Source organism: Idiotropiscis lumnitzeri, chromosome 10, assembly GCF_059441095.1.
Source record: "Idiotropiscis lumnitzeri isolate Australia: NSW breed Sydney's pygmy pipehorse chromosome 10, RoL_Ilum_1.0, whole genome shotgun sequence".
NCBI lineage: Eukaryota > Metazoa > Chordata > Actinopteri > Syngnathiformes > Syngnathidae > Idiotropiscis > Idiotropiscis lumnitzeri.
Window position 1 is genome coordinate 15,175,827 of NC_142400.1, and position 15,651 is coordinate 15,191,477.

The 15,651-nt window shown below is 39.7% G+C and overlaps 2 protein-coding genes across 7 annotated transcripts; both read right to left on the reverse strand.

The window, feature by feature from the left end:
- Nucleotides 1-350: 350 nt before the first annotated feature.
- On the reverse strand, nt 351-7,760 carry tcaim (T cell activation inhibitor, mitochondrial). 6 transcript variants are annotated; one of them, XM_088306874.1, is made up of 11 exons: nt 7,675-7,760; nt 6,328-6,429; nt 5,870-6,002; nt 4,898-5,048; nt 4,557-4,812; nt 3,393-3,515; nt 2,565-2,662; nt 1,715-1,806; nt 1,401-1,633; nt 1,184-1,315; nt 351-1,103 (listed from the first exon to the last, which is right to left on the reverse strand). In XM_088306874.1, the coding sequence occupies exons 2-11, from the start codon at nt 6,360-6,362 to the stop codon at nt 878-880; spliced, it is 1,479 nt and encodes a 492-aa protein (XP_088163000.1). In that variant the 5' UTR covers nt 6,363-6,429; nt 7,675-7,760; the 3' UTR covers nt 351-877. The 6 variants fall into 6 exon arrangements, with proteins under 6 accessions (XP_088163000.1, XP_088163001.1, XP_088163002.1 ...); XM_088306875.1 differs by having other exon boundaries at nt 7,641-7,741; XM_088306876.1 differs by having other exon boundaries at nt 7,572-7,707.
- A 541-nt stretch (nt 7,761-8,301) lies between these two features.
- On the reverse strand, nt 8,302-15,623 carry gpd1l (glycerol-3-phosphate dehydrogenase 1 like). Its single transcript, XM_088307316.1, has 8 exons — nt 15,011-15,623; nt 14,369-14,546; nt 13,933-14,073; nt 12,250-12,388; nt 11,647-11,759; nt 10,651-10,887; nt 10,448-10,554; nt 8,302-9,631 (listed from the first exon to the last, which is right to left on the reverse strand). Exons 1-8 carry the CDS (start codon nt 15,061-15,063, stop codon nt 9,535-9,537), a joined length of 1,065 nt encoding a protein of 354 aa, XP_088163442.1. The 5' UTR covers nt 15,064-15,623; the 3' UTR covers nt 8,302-9,534.
- Between the last annotated feature and the right edge of the window lie 28 nt (nt 15,624-15,651).

A 15,651-nucleotide genomic window follows, 5' to 3' on the forward strand; every position in this document is an offset into this window, starting at 1 on the left:
AGATCCAACTGAGTACCGTATATGAATTGTTACGTGTGCTGAGCAAATAACTCCATCCATCATTCATCCTCATTAAGGGTTGGGGTGAGTGGAAGTCTGTCCCAGAGGACTTTGGGCAAAGAGGGGAGCAGTCTAGCTTCCTCCAAACAACCATTAACACTCGCGTGAGGTGGAAATAAATGCAAAATTCACAAAGGAAGTCCAAAGGCAACATTTAAATTACTGCTACTACTTATGGCACATACACATTTTATTTATTATAGTTCTTTTAAGAAATGACAGAATCCAAAATAGTTTAGCCGGTGGACGATTGCGAGACAATGAGCCTTGGGCTGCTCCCAAACAACAGCTAAGTTGGAAATGGCAACCTTTATTTTGGTTAAAAACAAAATTCCACTAAGAAAAAATATACAATACAGAGAACAATTCATTGCCACGTGTGTCCAAATAATTGTCAAAATACTGAGCCACATGTACGTGAGTAAAAATAGAATTGACCTAACTGTTGAATTTACATTAACTTGACTGACCCCACCTGAACGCAACCATTATTAGATTTTTCCAAAATACTCTAGTCAAGTAATGGCCAAACATTCTTTTCGTTACAGTTTAAACACTGACATGGATCATCTATTTGGTCATCTTCAGCATAGAATAAAGTGCTTCTTCTTCAATGAGTCATCATTTAATAAATATTAGTTAATCATTCAATCATCGTGAACTGACTGACCATTTGATACTAATATTGTTTCCCTACAAACTGGTGTTGAATACCAACAGATGTAAGTTCACATTAATAAACTGCTCGAAAATAGTTGTTCCTGGTACAAACCGAAGTGCGAAAGGCACCTTGTGGACTGATCGAACCATCTGAGGTTCAACCTTTCCAGTCCCAGGGGATACAAAGATCTCCGTCCTGCATGACTGAGTAGAAGTGAGAAACACAAATATGGAGGCCCAGCATGAGGGGTGAACGCAGCTCCAACAACCTTTTACAGCAAAGAATCATCTGGCTGGAGGTGACACTGGGCTCCTTGGAAAGACCCCGAAGAGAAAGACTCTGCAGGCACATCTTCGTCACGGCCTCCTCTTCTGCCTGCAGTCTGCACCAACACCAAAAACTTGGCCCTTCACACAACTTAATGAGCCAAAATCAGTTGTGCTATATTTATGTATGACTCACAATTTTTTACGTTGAGTGCGTCGTCTGGCATCGGGTGCGTGGCTCTGCAGGAAAGCCTGCAGCTTGGGCGGGTCACAATTGGTAGGTATGATGAAGTGCCCCATCTCATGAAGACTAGGACTAGAACGGTCCCTGAAGGAAAAAGACAAATCATATGCCGTCCTCGTTGAGGCGGTCCAAGCCAAACTGAATGGGGAAAAAAAATGAGTGTGTGTACTTCTCCAATATCATGTTGAGCCCCTCCAGGCTTCTGGGGTGTAAACAGAGCCTCTGCGATATCAGATTGCTATGAAACATGTTAAGGGTGCCGTAGAGCTCTGTGATGGGCTCCACCGGTCCCAGCCTCTCTGCGTGAACGACCCGAGTCCCACCCAGGAGGAGACTGATCCTCTCCTTGAGCCACTCTGTCTGCCGCAGCAGGATGCGGAAGGCGGGAAGCTGCTCAAACATCTGAGAGGCACACAAAGTCGAGCAGGTGAGCACAGTGGGTGGGGATGCAAACATGCCTCAAAGGAGACGGATGCACATTACTTTGGTCCACTGATGGTGAACATCCGTCGTTCCGAGCATGACATGACCAGAGGCGTTCATCCCTGATTGGTCAGCAAACACAACAGCATGACCTAGACGATAAAAGGGGATGAACTGAGTGAGTTAATTCATCGTTGAGTGGAAATTGTTTTTGCATGGCAGCATTACAAAGACAACACATACCAGGAAAACGTTTCCCTCAAGAAGAAAAAACAAAACTGTTACAATGGCCTGTAGATGGCAGCAAAACCTCATTTTTTTTGTTTATCGACCAGGCTATGGCATGACTAAATGATGCTCCTCCACGCGTTTCAAAACAGTTCATTGGCACCAAGATGCCACAAGGTGGCGCCTAAGCATTTTTTTATGCATAAATTTTGATACATGGCTTTACTCCAAGTACAAAAATAAGTGATTTTTACAGGAAATAATGGAAGGTAGATCACAAGGGGAAAACTACGGATAAAGCAAATTTGCGAGGGGACACTTTTTTTTTTTTTTTGCTTAGACGAAATGGAGTGCAATATTTGCATGCAACCAGGAGGAACAACACTCCAGGATGGTACATCCACAAATATGGATGAGGGGGGGGGGGGCGAGTAGAAGCAGCAAGTAGAGCCATTGTTGAGGCAAATTTTGATTTCATGAAAGGACTTAATCCTTTTAGTTCGGTCAGCATAGCGTACCTTGACTTACAATGTTTAATGCAAGTGTAATATGACATTCATTAATTCCAAAAAAGGAATATTACTTCACCGTTATACAGTTTAACATTTTCAAAGTAAATTTTAGTAAGAGACAACATGAATTTCAAATCAGCTGATCATGGCGCCGCTAACATTTTTTTTACCTTGTAGGTTGAGCATAGCCTCTGGATTCTGCACAGCCAGTCGATTCAGACTCTGAAGCTGAGAGCACCTGTGGGCCACTCCCCAACTGCGCTGCCACCTGCACATTGGACCTCATGTTACTTGACAAACTTGCTGTGGGCTGATGCGTACCCATCCTGTGATGAATTGAAATGGTACCTGTCCCAGCACCCCCAAAACATCACAGTTGTTCTTCTTACATATTTCTCTTAAAAAAAACAACCCTGTTTAACCCCAAAAATCTGGAAAGAAATGGTATCACTGTAATGGTGGGTGTGGTCACACCTGTGAACAGTATGTCTCCTCCACACAACAATGATGATCATAATTGGATGCATGCACTTTGATAATTGCGATGGGCTTGTGAAAAAGTAGGTTGTTTGTTTGATGTTTTTTGTATTAAATATAAAACATGTTTTTTCGGTGCGTGAATCAGTGCAAGTCTTTTAACAATCTCATCACAATATTGATAACTGTGATCACTTTGAGTGGTATAATGATGACATATTTTCATACCAGTTCATTTCTAAACATAAATGCGTAGATAAAATTAATAAATAAATAAATCTAAATCTAAATGCACGAAAGACATGAAAAATAATCCTCTAAAAAGAATGGCACGCATGGCAAAGCATTTGTCATTTATGGGATTTAAGTCAAACCCAAGTTGCATATTTCATAAGTTTTAAGCCAAATCACAAGACCAAAAATTGCCGACTCTCATCTGTTTTGTACTGGTTCAAAGCTATTTCACGCTTGCATGGATTTGTTTACAGGAGTTATAAAAAAGCAGTAAACAATTAGTGTACCTGATGTCAGTCAGGTCAAATTTTTGGCACAGTTCCTTCTTCAACCGTTTGAGTTCTTCTCTCCGAGGAAGACTATCATTGTGCTTCTTTGTTGCCTCTGACTCATTGTTTTGAAGCCACATGCTGCCAAAGAAAAGATAACAAATTGACACAATGTACATTTAGAGTGAAGTTTCTGTTAATATGTTGAATGTCAGTAGTCACCAACAGAAAGTGAAATGTTTTGGGTACTCCTCATTGCCTCTATGTTGAGTCTAAAAAAGCAAAGATGAACGATAAAAAGCGAGCCTTGATAAAGAAACCATGCATTGTATTTTTCCTCATGGAGACATTAACTTAATATTGTCCAAATCCTACAAATTTCAACCTCTCAGCAGTAAACATTGTCCGATTTCTGTAGTCCTCCATGAAAGCAGACTTATTATATTTGTGTTGAATCAAAAAATAGCATTAGCAAGCTTTCGATTTCACTTTGGAAAACATTGATCAACATCTTTACCTATTTTATGACATGTTACAGGCCAAACCAATAAATTAATTTTGCGCATTTTCTGCACTGTCAATTTACAATAATGTCCACTTTTTTTAATATAGGGGTGAAAACAAAAACTTGTTTTCAGTTTGATCCGATTCATTGATTAATCGACAGAATAATCGATTATTAAAATGATCGTTAGTTGCAGCCATACAAACATTCAAACACAAATCAGGACACCCACTTTGAGAGCTCCTCAGAAGTCTATCCTATTTACGATCAAAAGAAACGGGGAAAAAAAAAATTGTACAACAGTGCTGTCACAAATTCTTCAGACCAGAAAACTATGCGGAAGAAACCGTGACTGACAAAGCGTATCAAGTTGTGAGCCCATCCCCCAGTAGCTCCTCCTCCTCATCACTTCAAGTTTACAATTCCTTTTTCAAAAGGTAATGTTTTATTGTTACAGTGCAGTATTTATTAGGAATGTGTTTTGGTATTAAGAACTGTGTACTAAACTGACGATTGAGACATAGCTTGAACGTGGAAGATTGCCAAAAGAAACTCACTGTGGGGGCGGGTTTATGTAAATTAGCCATGTGTCTCCAGACTAAACTATGTGCATACAAGGCAGAGAATTAAGTAAAACAAATATCTCCACCGTGAAGCGTTAGCCCAGAGTTACTAACTTGAGAGTCTGCTCAACTCTTGCGGCCTGCTGCAGCTCCTCTTCAGGGTCGGCGAAACCAGTGAAGCTATAGTAGCTCTTATCCCACTTGATGGGTCTGTAGAAAGGAATGGCGGCTTCAGCTGGACTTGGGGACGATTTAGCAACCGCTTTAAGTTCCTTCATGTGCTCCATGGGCAGACTGCATGACTTTAAGACATTCGTCACTGTGCTCAGGACATCGTTGGTATGCAGCACGAAGCTGACTGAACGGAACCCTTAAATCAAGGAGGAATGTTTAAAGCTTCAATAGTAACACAGCAGTTGGATATTGTGGTCAATATTGGAGTATAGAATCTGTACCTGAGGTCAGGAGATCTTGCTGCACATCACTGCTGTCTTTTGTGTCCCTCACATAAAAGGTGAGTTTCATTGGCTGAACTGAACGTGAGCCAGATTTCAGGAGATTTTCCAAATAGCCATTTAACCTCTTTAAGGAATTTTCATTCACTTCCTGTAAACCAAATCAAACCCATAAACACCGCATAGAAAAATGTTGCAATGAGCCTCCAGCATGGTGACGATATATACAATTGCTGCTAAAATATTTTAGTACAGCAACATTCCTAGTCAGGAATTTCTACCAAGGCCGTCATTATGAATTGAACTCAAATGCCATTCAGCAAAGTGGCACGGTGGTGTCATGACGTTTCGGATTCTATGGTTCCACTTCTGCCTCATTGGTGGTGATGATGAGTGTTACAGAGTGAGTTCCAGCTGCCAAACACCAACTATTTCATTACATCTTCATCTGTTGGGTCTGGCAGGTCACACAGCCCAATTTGTCCCCAATGCAAGCTTAAATGTGTAAACAAAAAACACGACTTTTTGTGGCTTTTCCCATCTTCCTGTTCAGTATAAACAGCAGTGAGAAGGAATGGCAAGTGCAGGTTTTTCCATGTGGCAGCTGGTTTGGACTTTGTGTTGCCCATATAAAAAACACGGGTGTTATAAAGCAACCGAGTGCTGAGCAGGAGTTAGATAAGATAACAAAAAAGTGCCTATTTTTTTTATATAAACAAGAAATGAATCAAAGGAAAATGTATTACATTGTTTGTATTCCCATTAACGTTAACCTTGTCCCCTTTTGTTACAATTTTTGACATTGCCTTGTGTGGTGTAGTTTCGTCCTCCAATGAGGGCATTTCAAGAAAAGGTTTAAGAACCACTGCAGGTTATATACACAGGCACATACATTCTATGAAGCAAATCACAGTGGATTTGTTGCATGGTCAAGGAAACCAAAAGTTGTCTTTGTATGAATGACTGACTTACCCGTTCTCTGGGATATTGACCAAAGAAATCAGGATGGACGGCAAAGTAAAATGGTCTTAATGCATTGACTGCATCTGCTCCAGACAGAGCTCTCTGCAGGAATAAATGTGTGGCTACGCGTTTTCTTTCCAGCCTACAAGGGAAAAAACGTGGAGAGAATTTTTTTTAACCAGTAGTATAGAATTACTGAATGCACACACACATACACACACGTACACTTATTTCTTTCCATTCTATTACAATTGAGACAAATAGCGCAGTTTTATACACTAATGTCAACATCCTCGGGGGGAAGTGCTTTCTTAGCAACACATTGTCTTTCACCTTGTGCTGTTATGAAGAAGAAAAATGCAAGTAATGCTCTTTGATAAATTCACACATCCATCCATCCATCCAGCTATATCAGATAAACTTAAGACAAGTTTGAAAGCTGAATGGTCCAACACACTCAGAGTTACCTGATGGTGCAGCGGAGGAGGCATTGGACAGACATAGTTGATGCCGTATGTGGGACAGATGAACTTTAGCTCATGATCTCAGCAACTGCTCCATCGGCAGTCCTGCCGTCACAAATGACAGTACAGTGAGTCGATATTAGAAGGCGACACAGCCCTGTTTGAACTCCAGGTTTGTTATGTAACAAAATGAGAGAAATGAAAATGAAACAATAGCCCATGCAATCTTTCAAGACGGGTTAAAAAAAAAAATGGAATAATGTTCTTGCACAAGTGAGCCAAACTAGGCTGTTGGGAAGTAACCAATCAATTACAAACTTGCGTTTAATGAGTTTTTTCCTCTTCTAGTAGTACTGCCATTTTTTTTGTAGTCACAACTTAGAGGACAGACTAAGGTGCACACAGAACATTAGAGGGATGTTATTGTCCAAAGGTATCAGACAGGAGTAGGGTACAAAAGTATTGCTGACACAGTGTCCTCACAGTCATAATCAAATGGAGAAAATATGGCAAAACCATGACCAATAAGTGGATATTCCTCACAAATTGATGAAAAGATGAGAAGAAAACAGAAAGAGCAACACTGAAGGTGCTGCAGGAATTGCTGGCAGGTACTGGCTGTTGAGTCCATGTGAAAACAATCTCTTATTTTAAAAAGAAAAACATCCAGACTTATTTGTTTTCTTAGTGAGGCCAAAGCATACTAGTTATGAGCTGAATGTAAAGGATATAGACTAGATGCCCAAACGGCTTTCCGTTAGAGTGCATTTTGGACAGTAAGAAACAGAATGGCTATCTGTCTCCATCAAAGTACCAAGAGCAGCTCATTTCACGAAATCGGGTGCCAGAGGGAGAACGGGGGTCAAAAATGTTGTTTTTCAGATTAAAGACGACCACCTTACCACACCAAAAGTATTCTTACTTCCAAATGGCACGCACAGAATGTCTATACTTCGTATCAACATTGTGGAAGTGGCTCATCTAATTAAATATGCCACCTGCGTACAAAATTACGGCATGCATTGCCGAGGTCAAATAACGTAATAACATTTGACAAGGATGTTATTTTTTAAAACAAATTCTCACAATAAAGGTATGTAAAAACAAAAGCAGTCAAAACATTACGTAATAGGAGCGAATGTCATTCTTGTTTGCTACGTTATACAATTAAATGCATCAAGTAAATCAAGGCTCTTGCGAGCTTCAATAAGATGACTATGTGTGAAAACATTACATTTCATCCTTACTGGAAGATACACGTTTAATGGGTAGAATTAAACTGGAAAGGGTAAGATTTGAGAAGGTAACTACTGAACTGAGGTGACTGCAGCTGACTGAAGTTTATCTTGCCTGGTGCTCATGTTAGCTGCTTGCTGGTTGGTGTCTTCGGTCGTCCCGTTTTCTTCTTCGGAGAATTATTCGCCCTTTAGCGCCTCCAGCTGGACGGGAGAAGCACCACACTATTATTATTACTATTATTGTTATTGTTAGAATCCCAGGCATGAAAATCACAATCAATACTTACCTGACCATGTTGTAACATATAAACTATGCCTCTGCATTTCATTACTTTATGTAATAACATTTTATTTTAGAAGTAAAGGAAAATAGCACCATATATAAGTACTGTTGTTCATTTCATGTTAAGGGTTTTAGTGGGGCGAAAAAATACTTCTAATGTCCTTAACAAGTGAGGAAGAATAAAAATTATAGTACATATTTTCTGCCAAAATGAAAAACACTCCAATCTATTTAAGAGGAAACACAAAGTTGACACACTATTTGCTTTGTGGGCCACATAGAATTATGTGGGAGGGAAAACCTGAAGGGGTGGGGGTCTTGAGTTTGACTTTATGTAGGAATCTGTTGCTGTCACACATTAAAATGAAAATATTTTACATTTTTTATTCAAATCAAATAAATTTCAGTAAAAAAGAAACTCATTAGCCCACATGAATGACAAAAATAGACAAGTGCTACATTTGTACATTTTATTCTGTGGCAAACATTTTATACATGTTCAGAAAGGCAGAAAACATGAAAGAACATTTCTGTAATAAAGGCAAATCAATACCAGGTATGACCTGACTGTTTTAGTGTCAGAGCTTGGATAAAAAGCAGTGGACAGCCAGCTCCCAAAAACTCTTCGATGGGATGCAATCTGGACCAAGTTGATGAATAATCAGTAAACAGTATATTATACTGCATTGTTTTCTCTGTTAAGATGATAGGCAACATTGAAACGCTGATTTCCTGAGTAGCAGTAAAGGCATACAAATACCAATCCTAATGAGACACAAATCACACAAAACAACTCTTTAAAAATCTAAATGGTTTTGTTGTTGTTATTTAGTCCAGGACATAAAATAACAAAATAGATCCAGAAGATAACTGTGCACCATCGGTCTGGCAGTGGAATAACAGCTGGTGTTTTAGTGGTCTTGAGCATACGTGCATTAGCAGCACTGGTAGGACAACTGACTCGCCAACTCTGTCAAACAAGCTTTAAACATCCTCATCACATTATTCTAAATGATTTAAGGTGAGAATACCTTCTTCCAATCCAAGCTTTTAGATGTTTAATTTTTTTGTTGATGTTTCAAAGACTGCATGTTTGATAGCTTTCTTCCAGACCTGAGTATTTGGGAATTGTTGTGGAAGTGATGTGATAACTGACAATTTGTCCTTTAAAAAAAAATTAAAAAAAATCAAGTTCAAAGCAAAAAGCGGGTTTGTCTAGTCAGTGCAATGGTTGCTCACACGCAATACACCTCACTGCAGCAGACTGACAAACAAAGATGTTTATATAGTTAGGTTTTATTCGTACTGATATGCTGAATGCACAAAATGATTCTGTAAAAAAATGCGTAGAAAAAATGTTATAATATAAAAGAAATAAACATGTTTTACAAAAACGAAAAGCAAAGCACATCTGTAGGATTAATTTTATCTGTTAGTCAAGTTTCAAATGTAGTCGTGCTATTCTTTTCCATCTTTTGAATCAAAAAACAAATGATCCTTCATGGTAAGTGTCCGATCGCTTGACCAGTACCCTGGAATATACACTATTTGATCAAATTACAATGGCCATGAATAGAGTGCAAATTTTGACCATCCTGTGGTTACTTGCCTTGTAGCAAAGGAGAGTGATTTTATCATGCTCAAGAAAGAAATGATGAGCATGAAAAATTGCTGGTATCCAATGAGTTATCACATGTGCTCTGGATGGCTCTGCAGACAAGAGATCATCTCCTGGACTGGTTTCCCCTCAAAACAAATGTGATAGACCGCTGAGAAAAGAGGAAATCTGGAGAGAGGACAATGAAGTTGCATTGGGCATCAGAAGGGAATGGAAAAACAGCAGCGATGGATAGAACATTTTGATGCTTCAAAATCACTATAATAAGCATGCTGTGTCAAGGTAAATTGCCACAGAATATAATCACTGGTCAACACATTTTATTTTATTTTTTTTAATCAGAGATGCAAGTATTCTTACCGCTGGTAAATATGTGGTAAAAGTTTTAAAATAAAACCCACTTTCTGTATTCTGACACCTTGTGAAACTCTCTAGGAGAACATTAGGTGCTATTTTTTGGCTAAAGGTGTCGTAAAAAATATTAACATGGATTGTGCAAATTATTGTTGCACATATGATTTGAGTAAGAGTTATTCTTTTAATGTGGGATTGTTTTCCCACTGAATGAATGCACTTGAATTAACGGTTGGATTTTCCATTTTATTTCATTTTATTTGAGTCTTTTATTTACTGAAAAATATATAATTATAAAAAATATACATTAAATATCTAAATAATAATAGATAAAAAAATAACATATCTTAACGAGGGATGTCAATAATTATGGAGGGTAGCGTAGGTCGAACTTGAAAACACGAAATGAAAATATCTCATAAGACCTGATGTACTCAAAAAAAGGTAAAGTCATTTTTTAAATCAGCATGAAAAATCCATTTCCGGACACCATAAAGCCATCTCTGATTAAAATTTGCTCTGGACCAGTGAATTTATACCGTTTATGGTTTGGCATCAGCTATTCCTTGATTAAATTTGCAAGGGACAATTCAATACACAAAGTCGATTGGGAAAAAAATGCACACTAACTTGTCCACCAGGCCCTTCTGCTTGAGTATGTGGTAAACCTCTGCTGAGGTAGCGGGACCCTGGAGCTTCTGACCATTCAGCATCTCCTTCTCCAGTTCCTCAATGGTCTGGCGAGGTGCGATCGGTGAGAGAAACACAGATTAAAGTTGTCCTTTATGATTTTCATTTCAAGCATCCACCAGATTTATGTTGTCTTACTGTACCTTCCCTGTCTTGGCGAAGGCCTCTGCCACGCGTCGATTTCGGCCACCGTAGCAGGTCGTGATAAGGTCAGCTACGCCACAGCTCTCGAGGAAGGTTGCAGTAGAAACGGTGTCATCCTTCGAGAAGAGTTTGGCGAAAGCTATCATCTCCATCAGGCCCAGACGAATCACAGCCGCCTTTGTGTTGTCACCACAACGCAGCCCATCGCAGAAACCAGCACCCACTGCCACAATGTTCTGAACCCGACAGGAAGACAAAAGGATGATCTCATTAGTTTTCAGTTATTCACGGGGATACGGACCAGGACGGCCTGCAAATAGCAAAAAACTGTGAATGATTTAAAATACAGTGGGGGGGGGGTGTTGTAATCAGCATGTGAACTCCTTTTTCCACTTTGATTGTAAGTATGATTCTGAATCCACTGGTGTTTGTTACACTTTGAAATAAATGAAGAGTTTTAACTGTAATCCTTGATTCATTGGCTATGTTTACATGGACACATTTATTCGGATCAAATGCCTGTTCGGAATAAAAATGCTTCATGAACACACACCATTCGGAATATTCTGGCCCGATCAAGCCATAGGTTTGGGTTCGCTCTTTCTTTGAGGGGTGTATAAAATCAATTATCCCATTAGGTATGGGCTGGTTTCTGCTGAAAAATAAACATGATCCTTCGTAAGCTTCCAGCTATTCGACCTGCGTAAATGAATTATTTTTTAAATGGAGGGGTTGGTGCAATGCGTTACCCGGTGTTAGATTGGATAGGGTCCAGCTATAGATAATGGATGGACAGAGAGTGGGAAGCACTACGGCTGTTGTCACATTTCTCATCTTCCTAACAAACACAAAACCATTAGTCAGCTGATGTGAACGCTGCAAAAAATACAGACCCCATCAGAAATGTGGCGGTAGAGTCATGGTGCCGTTGATCTAAGTCATTACTTAAAAACTCTAACTGAATGAGTGACAACTTGTCTTATTATTGCGTGTACCTTCAAAGCGCCACACAACTCCACAGTATCTGCATCATCCACCACTGTGATCCGGAAGTTGGGAGTTTGCAAGAGTTCTTTGAATAGTAGGCCATTCTCGAGAATTTTACTGCCTGCATACACATCCAACACAAACACACAATGACGTTAACTGTCCAGAAAAGTATGCACATGATGTTACCCAAATTAACAATGACATTTTAAAAATTTACAACACAGACGAGGTTTTTTAAAGAAGTGGCTTCCATCTTTTGATTTGTGGATTTCCTGAATTAAAGGTCATCTAAAAAATCTAAACATGTCAAAATGACAATAAATGCAGGTGAATATTCTGAGCAGTATGATTGTCTATTTCTAAGACTAAATTGTCCAAACCATGATGACTTAATACACAGCCTCATCAATTTTCAGATCTGCTCTAGATCTTTGCATTGTACTTGTGTTTTCCTTCATGATCCAGTTAAAGAAATTTAGCTTTGCTATACATTTATAACGCATACTGAATAATTGAACAGATTTGATCAGAATTTGTCTTCTATGAATAAAAACCGAGTGTCATCATTGCTTTTCATTCACATTAATAACCTAAGTTGTTCTGCTTACCAATGGTGGTTTCACAGAACTTCTCAGCTGCCACTTCATTGGCGATGTTAGCACCCATGAGAACACTGACATCAATGCCCATCTTCTCTCTTATAATGTCAGAGATCAGCTTGAGGCCCTCAGGACCTTCATCTATCCCCTGAGAGAAAAGCATATGGAAGGTATAAGTGTCTCATTTCTCATAAAACATCCTTTCAAATTTTACCCCCCCCCCAAAAAAAAAACAAACATATTGGAAAAACTGAACTGTGTGATGCATATTTTTTTTTTTGAGCGTGTTTTTAAAAAGTTGGTGTGTATAGTATTAGTGCTGTGCAAGCCAACATCTGTATCCTAGTGTTGCACAGTTGTGCAGCACCTATCCAATAATGCTGATACTATAAATCTGTCCAATTAATGAGTCAGTACACATTTTTTTAATCAGCTTTTTTAATCTGGATAGCGTGATGAATTCACTTTCTCTTGCACGCACCCACACACATACCTTGTTTGGCTAAGTGTTGTCTTGGCTTTCATCTCAGTCGCAGTCATAAGTGCAGCAGTGAAAACGTAGATAATAGCTCAGAAAAAGCCCCTGATCAAAATGTAAGCAGTCTGTCACCGAGAGGAATGATTTATTTATTGTTTTAGGTGCGTGTAAAGCCCAATGATTTATATGTGCGTTGAAGACAACAAAATCTGATGAATGGCATTTCATAAGCTTAATTAGATATTATAGACTGAGTATCTACTGACTAGTGTTAGGTTTCTTTATCAATTCGGAATTTATTTTGGATTCTCAATATTGCTTTGTTTTGTCAAGTGGCACACTCGCCTGATTTGTGTGCAGGCAGTGTGGGATCCGTTCCCAGTCATTGCCTGATAGTTTGAGAACCAATGAGCCATATACATTATTGTTTAAAACAATAGTAGCGAACAGTATAAAAAATTCCACATGTACCACTGAAAATAAACAAGCGTGTAGTTTTCGTTGCCAAAAAGTGGAGCAGGTCGTCAGCACCTCAGTAAATGGGAGAAACCTGAATGGGAAGCTGTCATTTTGGGGCCCAATGGCTCATTGGTAGAGTGGTCGTTTCCAGAACAAGAGGTTGCGGGATCGATCCCTGGGCGTTGTGACCATGTCAAAGTATCCTTGAGGAAGATACTGCACTTCCAATTTCCTCCTGATGGTATGTCATCAGCAGGTAGATGTGACAGCAATGTGAAGTGCTTTGAGGGCCTTAATAGGTGGAAAGGCAATATACCAAGTGAGATAGCATTTATAAAGCAAATTGTGCTAGTTAAGTTAGATGGCCATTAATGTGGCAAATTACACACCCGGACTTGCATATGTATTTATTTCATTAATAGAGGAAGGCCGCGTGTCCCAGACAGGCTCATCCACCTTGTCTGCACTGTAATTTCCCCTCTATGAAACCTAGCATTGCAAATGGTAACATGGCCAGTCAGCCGTGTTCACATCTTGTGTGAGAGTATCAGGATTTGTCCAGCACTGTATGAAATTATGAAATTAACACTCACTCAATGTGCTGATCTCACACATGTTGCAACACTCCAGGTGTGTGTGTGTGTGTGTGTGTCAGGGGGTGTTGTTGATGAGCTGATGTTGAGCCAAATAGCCACTTTTAGTGGGAGGGCTGAGTGCTTTGCAGTTTAGTATTAAAGAGGAATTATTGCCCTTACTTTTATTAGTGTGATTCCCCGAGCTTTGGTTGGAACACAGCCCACCAACTCGTCACACAGTTTCCTGATGAACTGGTGGGGCACTACGAATACCAGAAGGTCTGCTCCCTCAGCAGCATCACGAAGCTGAGGAACAGCCACCTGTTAACACAGAAAATATTCACATTTTAAGGACTGTCCTGATTTGATTTTCTGATGTGAAGCTGAATAATGTTGACATGTATGATCAGTGCAAATACAAGAAGCTTGAGCAAGGAAGGAACTACACTTAAGATGAGGCATGCACTAGGATTGCTAGGGTATGAGATGAGGCACTCTGGGTAGAGATGACATTGTTAAAGATTGAGAGAGACGTTCCAAGTGAAATACTGTGGCTGTGTGTGTGTTACACATTGATTTTAAAATGAAAGGACGATCTAAAAGACGACTGTCTTACCACATTATCAGGCAGTTTGTATCCAGGAAGGTACTTGACGTTCTCATGCTCGGTGTTGATGATGTCAGTGAGCTTTCGACCATTAATATTTTCTTCAAATACCCACATCTTCACTGTGGTCGCAAAATGCTGCAATGACCTAGCATTATTTCCAATGATCCTTGCAATGGCTGAGCCCCTAGAAACAAATCAGAATGCCGTTTTACCATTGCTTTAGTCCATAACTCACTTCCACTTAATACTTGGGCAAGGGCGGAATGCCCAATATGTGCAAACAATGCCATTGCCTTATCAAAATCTTTATTTTACATAAATGGGGCAATTTGTGGTGGTGTGGTGGGGGAGTTACAGCACAGCTCTAATAATGCTTTCTACCCAGCAGCCTGTAGAAACAACCATCCGCTAAAAGGTACTTACTGTACTTGAGCCCCGTTCCTGTCTGTGTTGTAAATGTACAATGCAATACATACCGTACACCGCCCACTTACTTTTGCTAGAGCGCACATTAGCAACAGTCAAGCTATATTATGAGTAGTCCATGTACATAATTTAAGAAACCAAAACTTGACCACATTGATTCTAACGGGTGGAAACAGTTTCATCAGCATCGCTATCGCGCGATTCTCGGATCTTAAAACTCACCAGTTTCCGGATCCGACAATGCAAACTTTGAGCGGAGACGCCATGGGTGACATGTGTTGTGTTTAGCCACTCTTTGGATTTCTTTTTTTATATTTAACGTGTTTATTTTAGGATCACCAAATGAACCTCAGACGGAAAGACGACGACAGTTATCCGGCAGCTACAACCGCCGCAGTTGGTTGGAGTGGAGCAGCAAGCAACAGTCACGTGACCGCCACATCCCAAGCATTGCTCACTGTTGGCGCTAATAGGAAGGATGCTAACGTTTGAGCTGCTGTACATGGAACTTTCACATTCAACTAATTTGAATACATTATAATAATAAGACACAGTTTATTCATTTAATTTAGGTGATCCAAACAACAGTATCACTCAGTGTCAAGTGGAATATGGTAATGCCTTGCCGAAAAATGGTTGAAGGGGGGCTAACAAAGGAACGATGTAGTTTGCGTGCCTTGGTCATCATAGCTACCGTTTTCAATCAGAAATGAACTACCACGAACGTAAGATACGCTATGATGTTACGAAACGCTGAAACGCTGTAGTTGCATTTTGTCGCAAAGTTTAAAGTTGGCCGCAAAACGGACAACCACTAGTAGCGAGCAAGTTAGGCGACCAGTACTGTATTATTTTACTGTACG

Coding starts and splice junctions, on each gene's coding strand:
- tcaim (XM_088306874.1), bottom strand. CDS start 6,362: ATGTCTGTCCAATGCCTCCTCCGCTGCACCATCAG. Junction 3,516..4,556: donor AGAGTTGAGCAGACTCTCAA/GTTAGTAACTCT, acceptor TTTCTTTGGCAG/CATGTGGCTTCAAAACAATG. Junction 2,663..3,392: donor TTTGACCTGACTGACATCAG/GTACACTAATTG, acceptor TCCAATGTGCAG/GTGGCAGCGCAGTTGGGGAG.
- gpd1l (XM_088307316.1), bottom strand. CDS start 15,063: ATGTCACCCATGGCGTCTCCGCTCAAAGTTTGCATTGTCGGATCCGGA. Junction 14,547..15,010: donor ATTGTCGGATCCGGAAACTG/GTGAGTTTTAAG, acceptor ATTTGTTTCTAG/GGGCTCAGCCATTGCAAGGA. Junction 10,555..10,650: donor CCTTCGCCAAGACAGGGAAG/GTACAGTAAGAC, acceptor GCACCTCGCCAG/ACCATTGAGGAACTGGAGAA.